Source organism: Chiloscyllium punctatum, chromosome 41 (genome assembly GCF_047496795.1).
Source record: "Chiloscyllium punctatum isolate Juve2018m chromosome 41, sChiPun1.3, whole genome shotgun sequence".
Lineage (NCBI taxonomy): Eukaryota > Metazoa > Chordata > Chondrichthyes > Orectolobiformes > Hemiscylliidae > Chiloscyllium > Chiloscyllium punctatum.
This window is the reverse complement of record NC_092779.1, coordinates 17,815,614-17,835,136: the sequence shown is the minus strand read 5'-3', so window position 1 is coordinate 17,835,136 and position 19,523 is coordinate 17,815,614. Positions and strand designations below refer to the sequence as shown.

Genomic DNA, 19,523 nt, shown 5'->3' with positions numbered 1-19,523 from the left:
CAGTTTTTTTAAAAAATTAAATTACCCAAATTAGCCATTTAAAAGTTATAACCCTTTAGTTAGTGTCATTGACCACCTTGCAAAGGCAAAGAAAATGCTAACTTACTTTCTTTGCCTTTACTAAATTACATTTCTTACTTAGGGGGTGTTGATGTCAATAGGTGAGGGTTTCCAATTTGTTAATAAGAATTTTAAAAAGGTAGGTTTTAAGGGTTTAGGAGTCAAAAATAAAATCAGATATCTAATCAGCTGGTGGAACTTTTCAGTCATATCACTGTTGGGATATGGTTTTTGTATATGCGCTTGGGAATGAATGGTCATTTCGTTTTGCTGAGCTACAGGAAAACCTGTCAACTGAATGTTGAATACCTCATATTTCTAAACTCTTGAATACCCATTTATGGGAGAAGATAATACATATTTTGGGAAAGTTATAAATAAAAAAAAAGGAGACTGCAAGGTGCAAGTGCTAAAAATAGAAAGTGTTGGAAAAGCTCAGCAGTTAATGTTTTCAGTCCAATAACTCTTCAGAACTGAAAAGTCATATTGGACCCAACAAACTGTTTCTCTCCACAAATACTACTAGTCCTACTGAGTTTTCCAGCACCTAGAGTATTTTGTTTCAGATTTTGTGATGTCAGATGACAAGAACAAGTTAAAATATAAAAAAGGTAGTCAGTTAGACCTCAAACAAAATTGGGAAAAATAAAAATCACATTTATCAAAGATATAAAGCACTACGCTTCAACCTACCCATTGTTTGAGTTTGCCTACAGAAACTGAAATGAGCATATCCCAAGATGTAATATCCAGCTCAGATCTCATGCTACACACCCCTGGAGCGCACAATTAGATTACGGGCACGACAGACTCAACTCAGTAACGCTGAACACGCCAATGTTTTGCAAGTATTATTATCTATTGTGAAACAGCATTGGGAATCAAAAACAGACCGGATCCATGAACGGAGGTCATTTTCTGATGAAACTAAATCAAAAGGATTTTAAAATGCATTGAAGGAATTGATTGATTGCCTTTAAGTCTTCATAAAACTGGTAAAGAAAATTAGAATCAAACAATAAATATAAGCACCTATATCAGCTGTACACCAACCTTTTAAAATGTACTCTGTAAACCTCTTGTACAACAAGACTTGGATATTTTAAAAGGCGGAATGTTGATATAAACACTCAGGGGCGAAAGCACAAAGGGAAAAGTCTGTGATTGTGGAGGAATGCACTGTTTATTTGGTAATGCCACTGCCTAGGCAGGCCCTCATGACTACCATTTCCTATTCTGGCGTTGTGGGTCCTGAAGTTACTGAACAGTTCAATGCTGGATGCACACATTCTACCACAGGTGGGATACATGATGATTGAGAAGCTGAGTGGCCAGAATGCTCAGGATTTTTAGAATATTCTTTCTGCTGTTTGTACTTGTCCTCCAATCTGGGTTCGTCGGACAATTTTGCAATGGTTGGGACCTCTGCAGATGCTTCTTCTCCAGTTTGGAAGGTCTTACGTAAGAGATTCCTGAGAGTCGGTGGGAATGTTATATTTCCTTTCCCAGAATATTTCGAGGATATCCTTGAAGTGTTTTCTCTGCCTCCCTGATAATCACTTAATGTACTGAAGCTTTTTTTCGAAGTCTTTTGTCAGTTGTGTGCAAAATGGAATTACCTCCATTAATCTCTAGCTCTCACTCAAGCATAACTTTGGAATCTTGACTAAGTTTCTTTCTTTGCTACTTCTCAATATCTCCTTATGCAACTGTCAAATTTGGCCCATTAACATTCTTCTGAATCACCTTGGACCATGTTACAGGCATTATACATACGCAAGCTGCAAAACCACTTCGCAAAGCAAGCTGAAATGGAAATTTTGTTGACAAAGAAAATTACACAAATTCTCATAAGCTTCAAAATACCAGACTGAAACAAGTAACCAAACCAGATCAGTACTGCGTAGATGATACAATGTTACACACGTAAGGATGCTAATTCCCTTTGTACTTTATTCTTAAAATTTTATGTACAAGTAGGACTGATTTACTAATGTACATTCAAATATAGAAAGTTTACACATTGGTATTATATAGCACAGGTCACAATTACACTAAGTATTTATAATGAGTGAATGTCCAGGTTAGCATTTTTCTGAAGCTCTCTCTCAATCAGAAATAGAAGGCAATTATACAATGCTTTACAATGATGTTGTACTAAGCTGACTCATTAAAGATTAGCAAGCATAATCAGCAGTGGTCCTTGGCCTGATCTAGGAAACTGGTTTAGTTAATGGAAACATTGCTTTCCATAAAATCTTGCCTCCAATCGTGCCTTTAAAACAGCAGCCGGGGAGATTTGAAGTTGGATAAAGATTTCATGTTTGTGCTACCCTATAAACAAAAAAAAATGTAAACTATCAACTGCAAAATTAAAAGAAAAAAAATCCAGTATTTAGATTCACAGTCAGAGATACCAGGTGCAAAGAGAGAATACTTGAGTTTTCTATCTCTGATCCATTCTATTTTTAAAATGAACAGATTGGGTCACCAGTAAAAATTACTTTACAAATAAAAATATGAGAGCATTACATTTGCAAATGCAACAAGCGGGAGAAAAAGTTCACTTCTTTTTAGTTGTATTTGTTCAGAGGGTCATAGTCAGTGAGTGGTTTATGACTGCAGTTGCTTCAATCTTCAAGGCAGAGAGAGTGTAGATCTTACTTCATCTGGCCAGGTCAACCACTTCATTATCTACAGGGGGCGGTCCACTGGGAATTACTGTTGACATTGCCCCTGAAGTAAGATAGCCAGCAATTCCAGGGCCTAGATTAAAATGAAAACAAAAAAGTTGAACACATCTCTTGAATTTAGCATTGCAAAACACACAGGGTTAGTTGGGTTACAGTCACAAACTGGTATCTGGGAACACCAAAGTTTACACTGATGAAGGCAATTCAAGTTTGAAAGCACAAACACAAGTTTACATTTCAGGGGATAATCCCATTAACCTCAAAACTGTGTTTATTACCTCATTCTCTCCTGACGTTTTTCATTGAGTGCACACAAAACATCGATTTGAAGATTTTAGCTAAGTGTACAATTTTCAAACCTCAAAAGCATGCACTGAGGAAGAAGGTTATCTACCTGCTTCACACTTAAGAACTGAGCATTGTGCCTGCCAGAGAAGCCCTAAAGCCCACTTCTGAGATGAAGGGGACTAGTACCAGTAAGGAGGGAAGGTGAGACACCTAGGGAAAAGAAAATATACACAGAAGATGACAGACGAAAGCAGAAAGTAAAGCATAAGTATTGGATAAGTAAATAAAAGCAGGAAAGCATACATTAAAACAGTTAATATATTGGATAGCTGTTTGTTATTTATGCAAAATCCCTCAACTTTGATCAATAAGATTCATCTTCATCAATACAGCATCAGGTGCTGTGCCAATTTTTGCCAAAGGTCAAAAATTCATCATATACTATGGAGATTGATATATATGTTTCAGTTCTCTAATTTAACTTGTCAATCTGTTTTCATACAAATGAACTCTAATACAAAAGTAAATTAGAATTTTTATCACATTCTGATCAAAGTGGAACTCCTCGAAGCATTAACTCCTTATCACAGAGATGCTACTGACCCATTTGAATATTTTCTATTTAATCTGGTGGAATTAATTCAGTTTACTAAATATAAGACAACTGATTGTCCACCTCAATATGTTCTCTCTCTTGGATAGGAAGAACCTTTATTTCTACAGCCACCAATTCCATTGATAATATTCTTTAAGAGCAGGTCCTTGTGCAAATATAATGATGACGCCTATTCACTTCCCATAAAAATCTTTCACACAAGTCAACACTTTCTCTGAAGCTAATCAAAGCATATAGTATACAAATTAACAATCTCAAAATCATCCACTGAAACCTCAACCTACAAGCTAGCTGCAGATAACAGACTTCTGATTTTAAGAAAGGAACAGGCTGTTGGTAAATTATCTGATGTATTTCCATGGATCAGTAGACATCTTCAGAGTGTTGCAAACTCATGTCGCATATAAACTTAGATTCTGGAAGTCAACAGTACTTATAGCTTGGGGGCACCAGTTATACGGAGAGTTGAGCATAAATGGTTCTTTTGAAAAGATAACATGGTCATAAAAAGGTACCAAGATTGACGTTGATCAAATGATCTGCACTTTGGATTTCCATTTGCAATACTTTGTTCCACACGTTTTCTAAAACAGGGATATTTGATAAACCTGAGATTGCAGGTTTGCAGCTAGATCTGAAGTACAGGCCAGACAATATTAAACCAAAACTAACCTTGCCTTTCAACAGGTCACTGCTCCCACCCACAGTTCAGGAATGCAACCGAAGAGGTTGAACAAAGAAAATATCTTTCTAAAGACAATAGGAATGTAAGACTCTTTACCACACCTGCACCACCTTATAACAGAAATATGTTCAATCACAATGACATTTTTGTTCTTTTCAAAACTGGCTTTTTGCACTTGAACTGTGACTTCCCAGAAATTGCTGCCCCCCCCCCCCCCCCCAAAAAAAGAAAGTGCTTCAGCAGCTTCAAGATGACAGGGATTTCTGGACAGACTTATGTTGGTCTAGTTTTATGCATAAACAATATTGAACACAAGTAAAGGAATGATGAACCTGCCCAAGATGACTGATGAAATACGTACACTCCCAGTCATCCCATTACAGGAAGAGTTCACCACGATAAACCTGGAAAGTAGTTACTCATGTCATGGAGATGTACTGCATGGAAACAGATCCTTTGGTCCAACTTGCCAATGCCTACCATATATCCTAAATTAATCTAGTCCCATCTTGGGCCACATCCACCCAAAACTCCTCCTATTCATATACCCATCCAGATGCCTTTTAAATATTCTAATTGTACCAGCCTCCACCACATCCTCTGGCAGCTCATTCCATACACACACTACCCTCTGCGTGAAAAAGCTGACCCTTGGGTCCCTTTTAAATCTCCCCCCCCCCCCCCTCACCTTAAACCTATGCCCTCTAGCTTTGAACTCTCCTGCCTTGGTGAAAAGACCTTAACTATTCACCCGATCCATGCCCCTCTCTTTTTTTTTATATAAACTTCTAGAGCGGAGAAGATTAAATATGGATCACATACAAGTACTCCAGGAACAGGATTAAGACATTCAGACAGCCTAACCTGCTTCACTATTCAGGTGATAGATCTTTACCTAAACTCCAACACTGATCTACATGCTTCACTGCTGATGCTCAGCGGGAGCAGTGCGTACAATCTACTCTATGCACTGCAACAATTCACCAAGGCTGTTCAATAGCATCTTCCAAACTGGCAGCCAACTAGAACCTTGGAGTGCAGGCTCATAGCTCCTTGAAAGTGGAGTCGCAGGTAGATAGGATAGTGAAGGTGTTTGGTATGCTTTCCTTTATTGGTCAGAGTATTGAGTACAGGAGTTGGGAGGTCATGTTGCGGCTGTACGGGACATTGGTTAGGCCACTGTTGGAATATTGCGTGCAATTCTGGTCTCCTTCCTATCAGAAAGATGTTGTGAAACTTGAAAGGGTTCAGAAAAGACTTACAAGGATGTTGCCAGGGTTGGAGGATTTGAGCAGTAGGGAGAGGCTGAACAGGCTGGGGCTGTTTTCCCTGGAGCGTCAGAGGCTGAGGGGTGACCTTAGATTTACAAAATTATGAGGGGCATGGATAGGATAAATAGACAAAAAAAGTCTTTTATCTGGGGTGGGGGGGAGTCCAGAACTAGAGGGCATAGGTTTAGGGTGAGAGGGGAACGATATAAAAAAGGACCCAAGTGGCAACATTTTCATGCAGAGGGTGGTACATGTATAGAATGAACTGCCAGAGGAAGCGGTGGAGGCTGGTACAATTGCAGCATTTTAAAGGCATCTGGATGGGTACATGAATAAGAAGGGTTCGGAGGGATATGGGCTGGGTGCTGGCAGTTCGGACTAGATTGGATTGGGATATCTGGCCGGCATGGACAAGTTGGACCAAAGGGTCTGTTTCCATGCTGTACATCTGACTCTGTGCTTCGTAGTTTCACCCTCAAAAGACTGGTTTTCAGTACTGGCAGAAATAGTTTCTTGATATCTCCTTCATCAAATCCCTTTATCATGGCAAAACATCTTAAATAGATGATCCAACAATCTAAATTCAAGGAAGTTACACAACATGAAGTTAATTCTTGAAAATTATTTCTCTGGGGAATTCACACAGAATCCCCTCCAAAGCCAAAGATAGTGTCTAAAACTGAAAGCAGTAGCCCAGTCTCTCAGGGGAGATGATGGCAGAGTGGTATTATCACTGGACCATTAATCCAGGAACCCAGCTAATATTCTGGGGACCTGGGTTCAAATCCGACCATGGTAGATCGGATTTGAATACAAAAGAACAAAATATCTGGAATTAAGAGTCTAATGATGACCATGAAACCACTGTCGATTGTCAGGAAAACCTATCTGGTTTACTAGTGTGCTTTAGGGAAGAAAACTGCCACCTCTTCCTGATTTAGCCTACATATGACCCCAGATCAACATAATCCACTCTTAGCTATCCTCTGGGCAATTAGGGATGGGAAATAAAATGCTGGCCTAGCCAGCAACACACTCATCCCATGTACGAAAAATAAAAGTTGAGGTATGACAAAAGTCATATACAACCAAAATATTATTTCTTTTCCTTTGTACCACAGAGATAAAGATCAACATTTCATCAGCCATTTGATTACATTTGCTATATGCACCCTTGCTTTTAATGCCATATGTATATGGAGACACTAAATACCAGATTCCTCCATCGTTCCTAGTTTATTACTGTTTAGGACATATTCCAACTGGACTTTCTCAAATCAAAGTGTGTTTATTATACTTTCCAGTTAATCTGTTTATGTCCCTTTGTTCCTAGCACCTGTTCCCATCTACACACATTGTATGCCTCTTAATTGGCATCATCTGCAAACAAAGATAAAAACTTTCCATTCCTTCATGGCATTGACAAATACCAATGCCCCAGCACAGACCTCTGGGGAACACCCTGCATCACATCCCATTGATAACAGTATGCTGTCTTTATCCAACTCCTTAACCGATTATCAACCCACACCACAAAAGGTAGCTCCAAATCGGTGTACTTTTACTTGTTCCCAGTGTCCTGTGGAATGTTATCAAATACCTTCAGGAAGTAATTACCCCCATGGACAACCTCTATTGATATTCCTTGATTCACCAACTTAATATCCTCAAAAGATCCAACCAGATTAGTCAGATATGGCCTGGACTTCACTAACCTATGACCCTTTCTGAGAAGCTTCAATTGTTCAATTGCTCACAGTGTCCCTGATAAATTCCATTATCATCCATTAGTTATTTGATTACTTTTTTTCTTCCTTCCTTGAATAATTGTGACATGGAAATAATAAAATCAATCACTTCTGCTTTATTTGGAACATTTATTTTAATCATTCACTTTTTGTCCCTTCACTCTGTCATTTTCCTCACCTTTAGATTACAAGTATCTTCTCTTTCCTTTTAAAGCATTTAGAGTCAGAGTCAGAGTCGGACAGAAACAGACCCATCGGTCCAAGTAGTCCAAACCAACCGTATATCCCAACCCAATCTAATCCCACCTGCCTTTTAAATGTTGCAATTGTACCATCCTCCACCACTTCCTCTGGCAGCTCACGTACCACCTTCGGTATGAAAACATTGCCCCTTAGGTCTCTTAAATCTTTCCCCTCTCACATTAAACCTATGCCCTCTAGTCCTGGACTCTTCCACCCCAGGAAAAAAAACTTTGTCTATTTACTCTATCCATGGTCCTCATGATATTAAAGCCTCTATAAGGTCACCCCTCAGCCTTCAATGCACCAAAGAAAACAGCCCCAGCCTGTTTAACCTCTCCCTATAGCTCAAATCCTCCAACCCTGGCAACATCCTTGTAAATCTTTTCTGAATCCTTTCAAGCTTCACAACATCCTTCCGATAAGGAGACCACAATTGCATGCAATATTCCAGATCCAAATATTTCTAAGGATAAACACCAAAATAATATCTACTAATCAGGAAAAAAAAATACACAAGTTTTGGTTTCAGTACTGAAGACTAAGTAAAGATTAGAAATGCCCTCAAAGGATTTTTGGAACTTAGAACCACAAGAGAGGTGTGAGGCCTTTTCAATCACATAATTCAAGGTGGAATTAAACAGAATAAAAGGGAAGAGAAAAACAACAGTGCAATTGGGATCAGAGGAATAGCAGAGGTACAATTGTAATTTCTAAAGATTCTATGATTTTCCATCTTTGGTTTTATGCTACAAATCAGAAGCTTTTCTCATCTTCACTACACATTTGCACTTCAGATTTTTATTTTACTGTTAAGAACACAAGGGGAAGAAAGATTTGCACAAGCTTGAGCAGCCAATGTGACACAGGTCTGCATCTTCTGTTGTTAGGATTACTTGTTACCATTGGTATATTTCAGCGCTAGCTATGACCATAGTAATAACATTATTTAATAAGATCATGGCAGTTCAATTTTTACTGCCCTCATTAGCGGTTTACTCCTTGCCAGTCAAGAATCTGACTTTGCATTAAAAATATTCACTGACCCTGCCTACACTGCTCCAGAGAAAAAAGCCCAGACCAACCACATTCAGAAAGTGAAGCTATTTTAAATAGGAACCCACCCCTGCCTTATTTTTAAAGTTCCCTAGTTCTGACTCTCCTGTAGGAGATACATTTTTTCCAGCATCCATTCTGTTAAGTCCCTATCGGATTTTGTGTTTCAATAAGATGGTCTCATTCTTCTAAACTATGAAGAAACTCAATTTGTCCAACCTGTTCTCACAAGACAACTCCTTTATCCCAATAATCAACATAATTAACTTTTTATGGTTTCTAATGTAACTATATACTGTAAGGAGAGAAGAGTTGTTTGCAGTACTCCAGATGTAGTCCTACTAATGTCTTGGCAAAACTGCAGTAAAACATGTTTTTTAAAATTGCTCACTGTATAAGCATACTAACTTGCAATTCTTGGATGAGGGCAACCAGATCTCGGTACCATTCAGTTCACAAGTTCACGTTTTTCCACATTAAAAGGATATAGGCAGGTTAAGTCAGTAGTCAATTATTTGGTAAATGGAGTATAAAGACTCACAGCCTCTTTATATTTACCAGCCACACATTCAGCCCCTTTATTGAAGTCTTTAAAATAATTGTAAGTCGGTCAGCCCCCAACATTAGTCCAGAGAGCACTCCACTGGTTACATTTTCCCCATTCAGAGATTACCCATTTATCCCCTATATATCCCATTTTGCATTCAACAACTGTAAGGAGACTAAAGAGCCAATAAAAGAGCTTTCTCCTAAACATTTATGACTGAATTTCATATATACTTCAAAAGGGCATCACTGAGCAAAGTTTAAGTACTACACAAAGCAAAATAGAAATATTTCTTTTCAATACCATAAATTGTTTACTTGTTAAACATTTGCCATCAGATTTCACGATTACGAATGGCATCTCCAAGTACAACAAAGGACAAGTCAGATTTACTCACCTGTAAGGTATCCTGCTGATTGTGACTCAGAAATAAATAAGTCATGCTTTTGATCTTTGAAGGCACTCCATACAGAGGAACGAGACAGAATTTCATTCACCTAAACAAGAAAGCTTTTTAAATATTTTAACCAGCTTCCCAGAATTAGGTTAAATAAACATTCGATTTCTCCAAATTGTACTATGCCAGAAATACTGAGATGGAACATTGTTGCTGCTTAAACAGCCTTTCAGTCAAGCTGTCTTTAGAACCCAAAGTTACTTGGAATTTATCATTAGGAGTAACTATTTTTCCACCACACTACAGAATAAATCAGAACGTGATCAGTTAGAACAAGGTTTCCCCACATTAGATTAGATTAAATTACTTACAGTGTGGAAACAGGCCCTTCGGCCCAACAAGTCCACACCGCCCCGCCGAAGCGTAACCCACCCATACCCCTACATCTACATCTACCCCTTACCTAACACTATGGGCAATTTAGCATGGCTAATTCACCTGACCTGCACATCTTTGGACTGTGGGAGGAAACCCACGCAGACACAGGGAGAACATGCAAACTCCACACAGTCAGTCGCCTGAGGAGGGAATTGAACCCGGGTCTCTGGCGCTGTGAGGCAGCAGTGCTAACCACTGTGCCACCGTGCCGCCCACATGATCTTCAGTTCCTTGAAACTGCCTATTCATGATTAAAACAAAATTGTTAGAAATGCCCAAATAAATTAGTACCAGTAATGATTACAGGATGCACCTGATCAAGTTACTGCACGTTTTCCAGAAGATTGCTCATATTTCAGATATCCGGTGGTTTAACTCTATGTCACAATGATTTATAAGAACTCCTTATGTACATTAAATTGCATTATACAGTTGGAAACAATGTACAGGTATTACTTGCTGAGGCGATCCTTGCTGTTTAATAAATAGCTCCACCTCTGGTGGATTCCTCCAGTGCCATATCACCAAGTGAAAGATTAATACTACAAGCTAGCGTCAGATGAATAATTAGTTGTAGGCCTACTTGAAATAGATCAAGGACCAAATCTATCCTCATTTAATCAAAATGGGGACGGAATGGCAACTGAAGTAGAAAATGACAAGTGATCAAATTTAGCCAGCTTCACTGATTTTTATAACCAATCGAGTCCAAATGCTGATTAGAGCTACTGTAAGACTTTCTCCTACGTTTCAAGGCCATATTGAAGTTCTGTTCCTCATAATTGCAGAGCAACTTAAACAGAAAACAATCATTGTCATTTTACAGCCAGAGAGCAAGATATTTAATAGCTGAGCAGCACAAACAATGGGAAAAAGCAAATAAAATGATCAGATTCCTGTTGTAAGTTTGCTCATTGAGCTGACAACCTGAACCTCAACCTGAGCTACAAATCTTAAAGATCGCATTGGCCAATTCATCTTTGGAGAATAAAAGAGGATGAGTCAGTAAAATGTTGAGGATAGAATCCCAGGGAATAAGAAACCGTTTAATACACTCCTCCTCTTCACAATGACTCTGAAAATTCAGGTTTGGTTTCTTCAGGATCATCTTGAAGATTTGCAGAAGAAATGTACAGATTGCAAGCTTTCAAAATGCGATTAGCGCAATGACTGCACTGGTGACAAATAGCTGGGGGAATATGGACAGCCTTCAATATAATATGGTTTTAGTATTTGGTCACAAATAGAAATTTTGTTGCCACAGTTTCTGCTATAATTGAAAGTTTTACTCAAGTATTTTTTATCCCTTTAAATTTGGTAAGTCCACTACATTGGGGGGGGGAAAAGAGGGGGGCGCACAGGAATTAAAAGATGACTGAAGAGGTATATTTTTCAAAAATTGAGAGTGATCCACTTTTGCTCCACTAGATTAGTGAGCTATTTCATGGTTGTTTTCTAGGTCACCAGGTCAAACCTTGAAGATTATCAGAGCAATATGTCAGTCATCTAAAATACCTATGCTGCTTTCTCACCACCAATTCAATGAATCTCAAATATGATCTAATGTGAAGAAATCTCACCTGTTCACCATACTGCAAACTCCGTGTCATCGATTTAAGTGCATTTACAATCTGTGCTTTCGTGGCAGCTGGATTTTCAACATTCTCAAGTCCTATTCCTTCCAATAGCCGCAGGAGGTATGGCACCAATTCAACTTTCAGACCCTTCAACAAACATGAAGTTTAATTTAAACACACAGCAAGCACAGGTCAAACTGGTACCAAAATTAGAATCTAGTGATAAGCAGTGCTTCACAAAAAAAAAAGTGGGAAAAGATAATTTAAAAAGCATTGCTTGCTAAATAATTTAGAATTGAAACATTGCAGTACTGCATTTCATCACATGTATCTGCAATGAAAGCTAGAGATACATATCCAGCTGTAATCTCATTGAACATGGATTTATAAGCTAGATTTGAAGAATATTTGTGCCAAGTGCTACTTCAATGAACAGTACTCATGACTAATCCTTTATGGTGAAGTATGGAGATCTTGCAGATGTATACACAATAATACAAACGTAGGGTGCACCATTAGCATTTTGTACTGGAAACTAGTTTGTGACCAGTATAGAATGAGGCTCAATTTCCTCCAAATACCATTGGAAAGACTGAAACTATAGCCTTTTGGTAGTACAGAACTTAAGCACTACTGAAAAAAAAAAAACCACACATTCTTTCCAAAAGATTTTGTCTTCCACTATTCACATGCAATACCAAAGAGGAAAACAATATTCATGCTGCATGAAACAAGAGTGCTAATTGGTTGGCAAGTAGACTGATTGGTACAGGCATTGCCATGGACAATGCATTTGCTAATAATCTACAGTTAACAGGCATATGTTATTTAACATTTAAATCAATGGACAGGCTGAAGCATTACCCTGTGTGATGAACCAGAGAATGGCTGTTACCTACTTTGTTGCATTGAAGCAGGCACAGGTGTGCACATGCATGTATGTGTTCTTTGTCTGCAAAGATCATGTTTATTAATGTGTAGCTTACATGCAAGTGCACTCCTCCGTTAGGCTGGCTGATGAAATTAAATTTATCGTCAGTATAATTCTTATCACAGGATTATATCGCGAGTGCTGCCCAATCACCTGAATTACATTGGATGTCAGTCACTGTGCTGTAAATTTTCAAGCATGATCTGGTTAGGTACAGTCAGTCCCTGTACTGTCACCAACAGCCAAAAGGGATAGATTGATCAAATGCATGTTACGGGATTCCAAACAATTTGTCTGATCTTCACTTGCCACAGAGCTTCAAAACCAACCTGGATATGCATATCAGTAAATGAGAAATAGCTGGAATAGTCATCCTCAACAACATTACTATAATTAACAAAGTGCAGACTATTCCCAATGAAATTTATATCCATTGGATCTGGTCAGCACAACTACTTTGCCTTATTTGAAAGGACAGTCTCAGAATTAAAGGACAGTAATTGAAGACTGAGATGAGGAAGAATTTCTGAGGGCAGTGTGTCTTTGGCACAAAGTTGTGGAGCACAGTCCTTGTGTATCAGCATATTAGATAGGGTGGACAGTGACAGCCTTTTTCTTTGGATGGTGAAGGCTAACACAAGGGGACATAGCTTTAAATTGAGGGGTGATAGAAAGAGGACAAATATCGGGGTAGCTTCTTTACTCAGTAGTAGGGGAATGGAACAGCCTACCTGCAACAGTAGTAGACTCACCAATGTTAAGGGCATTTAAATGGTCATTGGGCATACATATGGATCATTATGGAATGCTGTAGGTTAGATGAGCATCAGATAAATTTCACAGGTCGACACATCGAGGGCCAAAGGGCCTGTTCTGCACTGCAACATTCTAAGTTCTATATTTAAAGTTGAGATAGACTTTTTTTTAAATCAGTAGGGCAATCAGGGATAATGTAGGATAGGGAGAAAAGTGGATGAGATCAGCCACAATCCTATTGAATGGTGGAGAAGGCTCGAAGGACCAAATGGCCCACTTCTGTCCCAATTACTGTAGTCTTACAAAAGCAAGTTAAAAACGTTTGCTGGACCTGTTGAGAGCAATTTATGCCAAATGACATATACGAATGTTTGTGCTGTCACAGCCTACCATGTCAATGAATGACATGCCTTTAGGTGCTACCTTATCTATCACCAGCACTGCACAACACGGACTGGCTAGTGGTTCAATTAACTGCTTCAGTACATTAATTTGTTTTCCACACATGTATTGTGAAGGATTCCTTCACACTTGCCAAGATCATACAGACTTGCACATTGATAGCAATGCAGTGTCCTTGTGCTCATTTGACATTGTTAGCCTATTCATCAATGTACCAGTTAAGGAAGCCATAGACATCTGCACTGCAGCATTGTAACATGACTATCTAGATATTCCCTCCCCAGTCGCTGCGTAATTCAGTATTCATTGAACTTCTGAACTCAGCCATTCACTTGAGTTCAGTTTTAACAATATTATGCATGTCCAAATAGCTTGCATTGCCACGTGGTCCCCACTGGGTCCAGACTTCTCAAACATCTTAGTGGGATCCCATGGGAAATGTGTTCTTGATGAAATAACATAACTTCCTACCACTTGCATTTTCGATATACTATATAGATGTTTACTATGCTTGAATCCATAGCTGCATGACAGACTTTTCTTACACATCTTAAAGAATTCTATCCTACAATCAGATTCATCTTTGACTTCAAACAGTCAAGCGAGTTCCTTTCTTGGATGGCCTACATGAGAAACTGGCCAGGAGGTTCTCTGCTACTGTGTACCACAAACCTGCACTCTGGCACTCCCAAAAAAGGTCCATGAACAAATCGCTCAGGTCCTATTTACAAGGTTGAAGATGTGTTGCTGGAAAAGCGCAGATCAGGCAGCATCCAAGCAGGAGAATCGACGTTTCGGGCATGAGCCCTCATGCCCGAAACGTCGATTCTCCTGCTCCTTGGATGCTGCCTGACCTGCTGCGCTTTTCCAGCAACACATTTTCAGCTCTGATCTCCAGCATCTGCAGTCCTCACTTTCTCCCATTTACAAGGTTGCCAATAAGACCAATCTGATAGCTCCACATACGACAAAATTGGCCTTATGAGCAACTTCATAAACCAGGTTCAAGCAATTTGTTCACTGTGCAAGCTGGATGCTGAAAGAGAGGGAACATCAAAGCATCTCTGTGGTATAACTGCTACCTTGATCAAATCATGCCTCAGTATATATTGCATAAACAGACTAAAAGGCCTAAGCTCACAACTGGTCCCAAAAATTGCCCAGTCAACTCCAGTTACCCAGGAAGGTATCTCAAAAGTCTGAGCAACAGATGAAGTTAGTTGTTTCAGAATTACAACAAATGCAGTAGCAACACGTGGTATTTCTCAAAAAAAATGCTTAAACTAAGACAGAAAAAAATATTCTGCCTATTAAGTAATCTGGTATGTTAATTTTAGTGGTGCGCTGATAAGAATGTAGGCTGTGCATTCCAAAGACAAGTAGATCACCTCAGGCAATTGTCTTGGGATGTTCACTGAAGGGTTTGACTGGATGTAACCAGCCCTCACGTGCAAAACTCTGTTCAACATCAGAGGCGATTCTGCAATCAGAGACTTGCTAAATAATCCTGAGGGAGCAAAGAATTACTGACAACCAATTTAAGGTAATCAGTCAGGCTCAGAGAGGCAAACTTACATGTATTGAAAGCTGCATCTATTAATACACAGAGCCCGGTTCTTTGCAGACAGAAACAGACATACACATACTTCATCCTATTTCAATTCAACAAACTAGGTGACTACCCTGTGAAATGAATCCCAGAGTGGTTATGTCAACCAGTGGCAATTTGCCTGATTTGAATTTAAATTTAAATTTTAGCAGAGAGCTGTAAATCATTGTCATGGAGATTGTGCCAGTTAGAAATCGCTTCCAAACAATCAACACTGTCCTCTCATTCCTTCTTTTTCCTCAATAGCATTTCTCAAATTATCTTTATGACTTGATGAAATGCTTTGAACAAACATGTTCTTTTCAGCAATACTAAAACAATTGCCTTTGGCTCCAATAACAAAATCAATACTTTTGCTCTTGATTCCAACTTCCTGCCTGAGGCTGTACAAAACTGTTTGGAATCTCAGCATTGAGATCCCCCCCCACAGGAGTGCAGTCTCTGACTCAAATTTTCCAGAAACATTGCCTGTATAACATTGTCAGTCTTGAACCCACGAAAGCCTATCACACCCACCAAAGAAATCCTCTTCCAAATATTTCCAATGTTGCTAGCTGCCTTTGCATACTCACGTTTATTGGCAAATAGTTCCTGACACTAATATTCTTGGAGTAATCCTGATGCAGCTTATCAACACCTTGCATTTATAGAGTATCGTTTTAATATCAAAAAATGTCCAAAGGCATTTCTGATCAGAAAGTGGTTGCTGAGCCAAAGAAAAAAAGTTAGCTCTTTTGAGAGCATTGCATACTCCTTTTTTGTGAACACCCAAGTGACCCATAGCTCTTGATTATTTCCTATTCTAAACTCAATATTCCTTCGTCTGCTGACTTTCACTGATTCAATTGCTTAAATTTAAAAACCCCATCTTGGTGTTTAAATCCATTAAGGCTTCACTCCTCCTCAACAATAGAAATTACTGAATTAAAGCACCCATTCTGACTTTTGTGCACCTTTCCTCCTCCTGTCGCACAATTTGTGATTTGAGATTAAAACCTTTTAAAGGAGTCAGACTGAAATTTGCAACAATGCTTTCAAACACCTTCTTCAGAGGACATTGCTTGGCTGAAGCTTTCAGTCAACCCAATAACTTTCTCTCTGGCTTAGCAACTAATTCTGGTCAGAAATGCCTCGAGACATTTTTTTTCATTAAAATGGCACAGGTTAAATGCAAGGTGTTGATAAGCTGCATCAGGTTTACTCCAAGAATAAACATCTTGTCTAGCAACAAGAATACTGGTGCCAGAAACTATTTTCCAATAGTCGTCATCAATAAGGAGTGGATTGAAACTAGAAAAATCAGTTTGTTCCAACATGGTTCTCGTAATCAGATTCATCACAGCAGTGAGTGTGCCTGATTACAACAGTTGACCAAAGGCAGATCAAGAAAAAGAATGTAATATTCACGAAGCCTTCTCCTGATAATGCTAATATTTACAGAAATTAACTTGTAGCTTATATCCAGCAAGTAACACTAACAAATTCAACAAAATGGTAGTTCTGATTGATGAAATACTCTATTAGAGGTACCCACCTGTGCTACTAAGTCAGTCTGCTCCTTCTGGAACATTCGATTCAGAGATTCAGAGGCAAGGCCTACCATATCTGATCTCAACTTCATTCCGTTCATCAAAGGCCCGATAGTTTCCAGCATTGCCATAGCTCGGACACATAACTAAAAAAAAAAATTGTTAAATGTTGAGTAAAGTTGAAAAGCTATCACCATTTTATTATTTCTGTTACAAATACCAAGATTACAGAAGACAGTGTCACTAAATAATAGGCATTGACCAGTATCACTGGAATCTTTTAAACAATATTAGTTATGTTATCCCCTCCTCAATGTCCTCAAATGCACACAAACAGAAGGTGGATTACGAATGCACTCCAATAATCAATTGACAAGAATCATTAATATATGGGCAGTACCTGTTTTCACATTTTCTCCATCTTGCCACTAATTTATGCCATCAGACTGGAGGACCTAATCTTGCCCAACAGATATACTTTCGCCCGATGAGAAGAAGAAAATAAGGCTGTGGGAAGGGCAGTCATAACACTAACAGATACCAAGGAACAGGTAGCTGTCCAAGGTTGAGGGAGGGAGGGAGGTGCAGGGCTGAAGTGAAGAGAAGAGAAGCACACAGACTACTGTGGTTATAACAACTGGGCAGGCAATACTGGCAAAAGTTTGGGAACACAAACAGCGCCCTTTGAAGTCATAGCGGAGTATCAAAGAGCGTGCCTTTGAAATAAGTGAGATCGCAAAGTGATTAGAAGGAAAACTGGAAAGGGCCAGTGAAGAACCAGTTGTCACGTTCATGATCCAGGACAAATGACATGCAAGTGAGGCAACTGCGTTAAGGTTATGGAGGGCAATCATTGAGCCATGTGCTAATTAACAAAAAGGTCAAAAAGAAAAAATAACTAAGAGCAAAACTTGGCTAAAGGGTTTCTGTGCAGAAAAGAGGCTCAATTCTACAGAACCAAGCCACTGGAAGCCTGGCTGAAATGGGGCATGTAGTATTTGAAGCTGATACAAGGGGCTGATTTGGGAGGATGAGGATGCTCAAGTAAAAACAAAAACATGAAATTAGTTTGATGATGATGATGAGGATGATGAAGAGCAGAACCCAAATCATACAGTGGAAAAGACCGAAAAATAGCAGAAACAATGAACTGATAAGAATGTGATAGAAGCAACAGTAATCGAGTTTGACAAGACAAAAAAAAAGGAGAAAGAAAAACAGCATAAAGGCACAATGGCCAGGTAGAATGCAGCATGGTGCAGATTTCAGTCGATAAACTGACATAGGTCAAGGAACGCAACAAATTTGCATCACAAATCCAGTTTATAGAGAACAGTAGGGGCTATCTTCAAAATCTAGCTACCAGCTGGTCATGACTAAAAAATACATACTCCAAGTCATAAGGTCATTAGAAAGACCACAGAAGTTGAAGTCTAGCAATACTGAAGTAGTACCATCTTTCCAATACCCCTGATGGTGAGCATTATGATCAGTTGTGGGAGGATGACAAACTCATTTCTGATTAAATAATTCAAATTCTGTCAAATTGCTCAATCAAATCAATGCACTCATCAGCATGCCCTGAGATAATTCCATGACTTACATTTAGTGGTTATAGGCAATTGCCTTTGACAGACTGGTCTTCAAAAACATGCACATTTCTGGAAACAATTACATTAACACAAGTTGCCAGCTCGTTTCACACAAGCACAATTGGGTTTGTCTTTAAAAGGCATACTATTAGAAAACTGGGCTCCCCTAAACTTACATGTGTCCAATTTCTACAAAGATGGTTTTGTTATGCAGACAAAAAAAAAAGAGAAATGCGGCACCCCAAAATTCTGGACACCATATTCAACTGTCAAGAACCTCGGGTCCACTGGTGTTCTGTCCACAAATAATTATCATAAGACTGTTTAATGGTTTTGTCACTGTTAAATGATCTCCAACAGGGCAGATGTAGTTTGTCTGCTGCAACAAGATCAAATATGGTGGAACCCATGCAGAAGGAGGACTTTTATTCTACAGTATTTCATATAGATTGCTTACTCTGTAGTGTATGCACATTTCAAATAAGGAGGAACACAGGCTTGACAATGGAAGCCAATCGTAGCACAAATAAAATGATAATTTAGCAGCAAGGCAAACCAATAACAGACAAGTGAGGCTGAATAAGCTTGCATTACTCAAATGGTAAGAAACAAATCCAATACATGCAATGAAGGTTGCTGAAATTACAGAATCCAAATGATTAAAAACATTAAAATTTCAAATCTGTAGAACTGGAAAAACAAAGTTGATGTTGAAACACAAATCAAAAACAAAAAACATTTTTACCTCATTGTCAGAAAGAGCATGAATGACCCGGATTGATGACTTGGGGATGACATTGTTTTTGTGGTTCAGAGCCTGAATAACTTTAGGAAGGTGGCCTAATGGAGGTACCTGGTCTGCCAGCTGAGGCTGGGAATGGAAGAGGCAGACTGCTGCTGTGGTAACCGTTTCTAAAGTTTCACCCTGTGCAGAGAAACAGACCAATTACCAACACATGCAAAGCATGGAGTTACGCAACACTTCCAGTTAATGGAATGTGACATGATGAGACAAAAATCTACATAAAGTAAGGATAGACAAAAGAAGTTATTCAACCCAACAAGCTGTCCTCTCCCTTACATTTTCT

At 38.9% G+C, this 19,523-nt stretch overlaps 1 protein-coding gene across 3 annotated transcripts in view; it reads right to left on the bottom strand.

Annotated features, from left to right (window-relative positions):
* Nucleotides 1–1,991: 1,991 nt before the first annotated feature.
* The window catches only part of LOC140464885 (dnaJ homolog subfamily C member 13), a 136,259-nt gene continuing 118,727 nt past the window's right edge, over nucleotides 1,992–19,523 (bottom strand). For 2 of the 3 annotated variants that reach the window (XM_072560457.1, XM_072560458.1), the window contains exons 53-57: nucleotides 19,181–19,360; nucleotides 16,849–16,989; nucleotides 11,620–11,763; nucleotides 9,602–9,701; nucleotides 1,992–2,826 (exon numbers count right to left, since the gene is read on the bottom strand). In XM_072560457.1, coding sequence (XP_072416558.1) covers nucleotides 2,726–2,826; nucleotides 9,602–9,701; nucleotides 11,620–11,763; nucleotides 16,849–16,989; nucleotides 19,181–19,360 — 666 coding nt within the window. In that variant the 3' untranslated portion in view covers nucleotides 1,992–2,725. Of the gene's footprint in view, nucleotides 2,827–3,147; nucleotides 3,252–9,601; nucleotides 9,702–11,619; nucleotides 11,764–16,848; nucleotides 16,990–19,180; nucleotides 19,361–19,523 lie in introns of all 3 variants that reach the window. The other variant, XM_072560459.1, reaches the window with a different exon arrangement.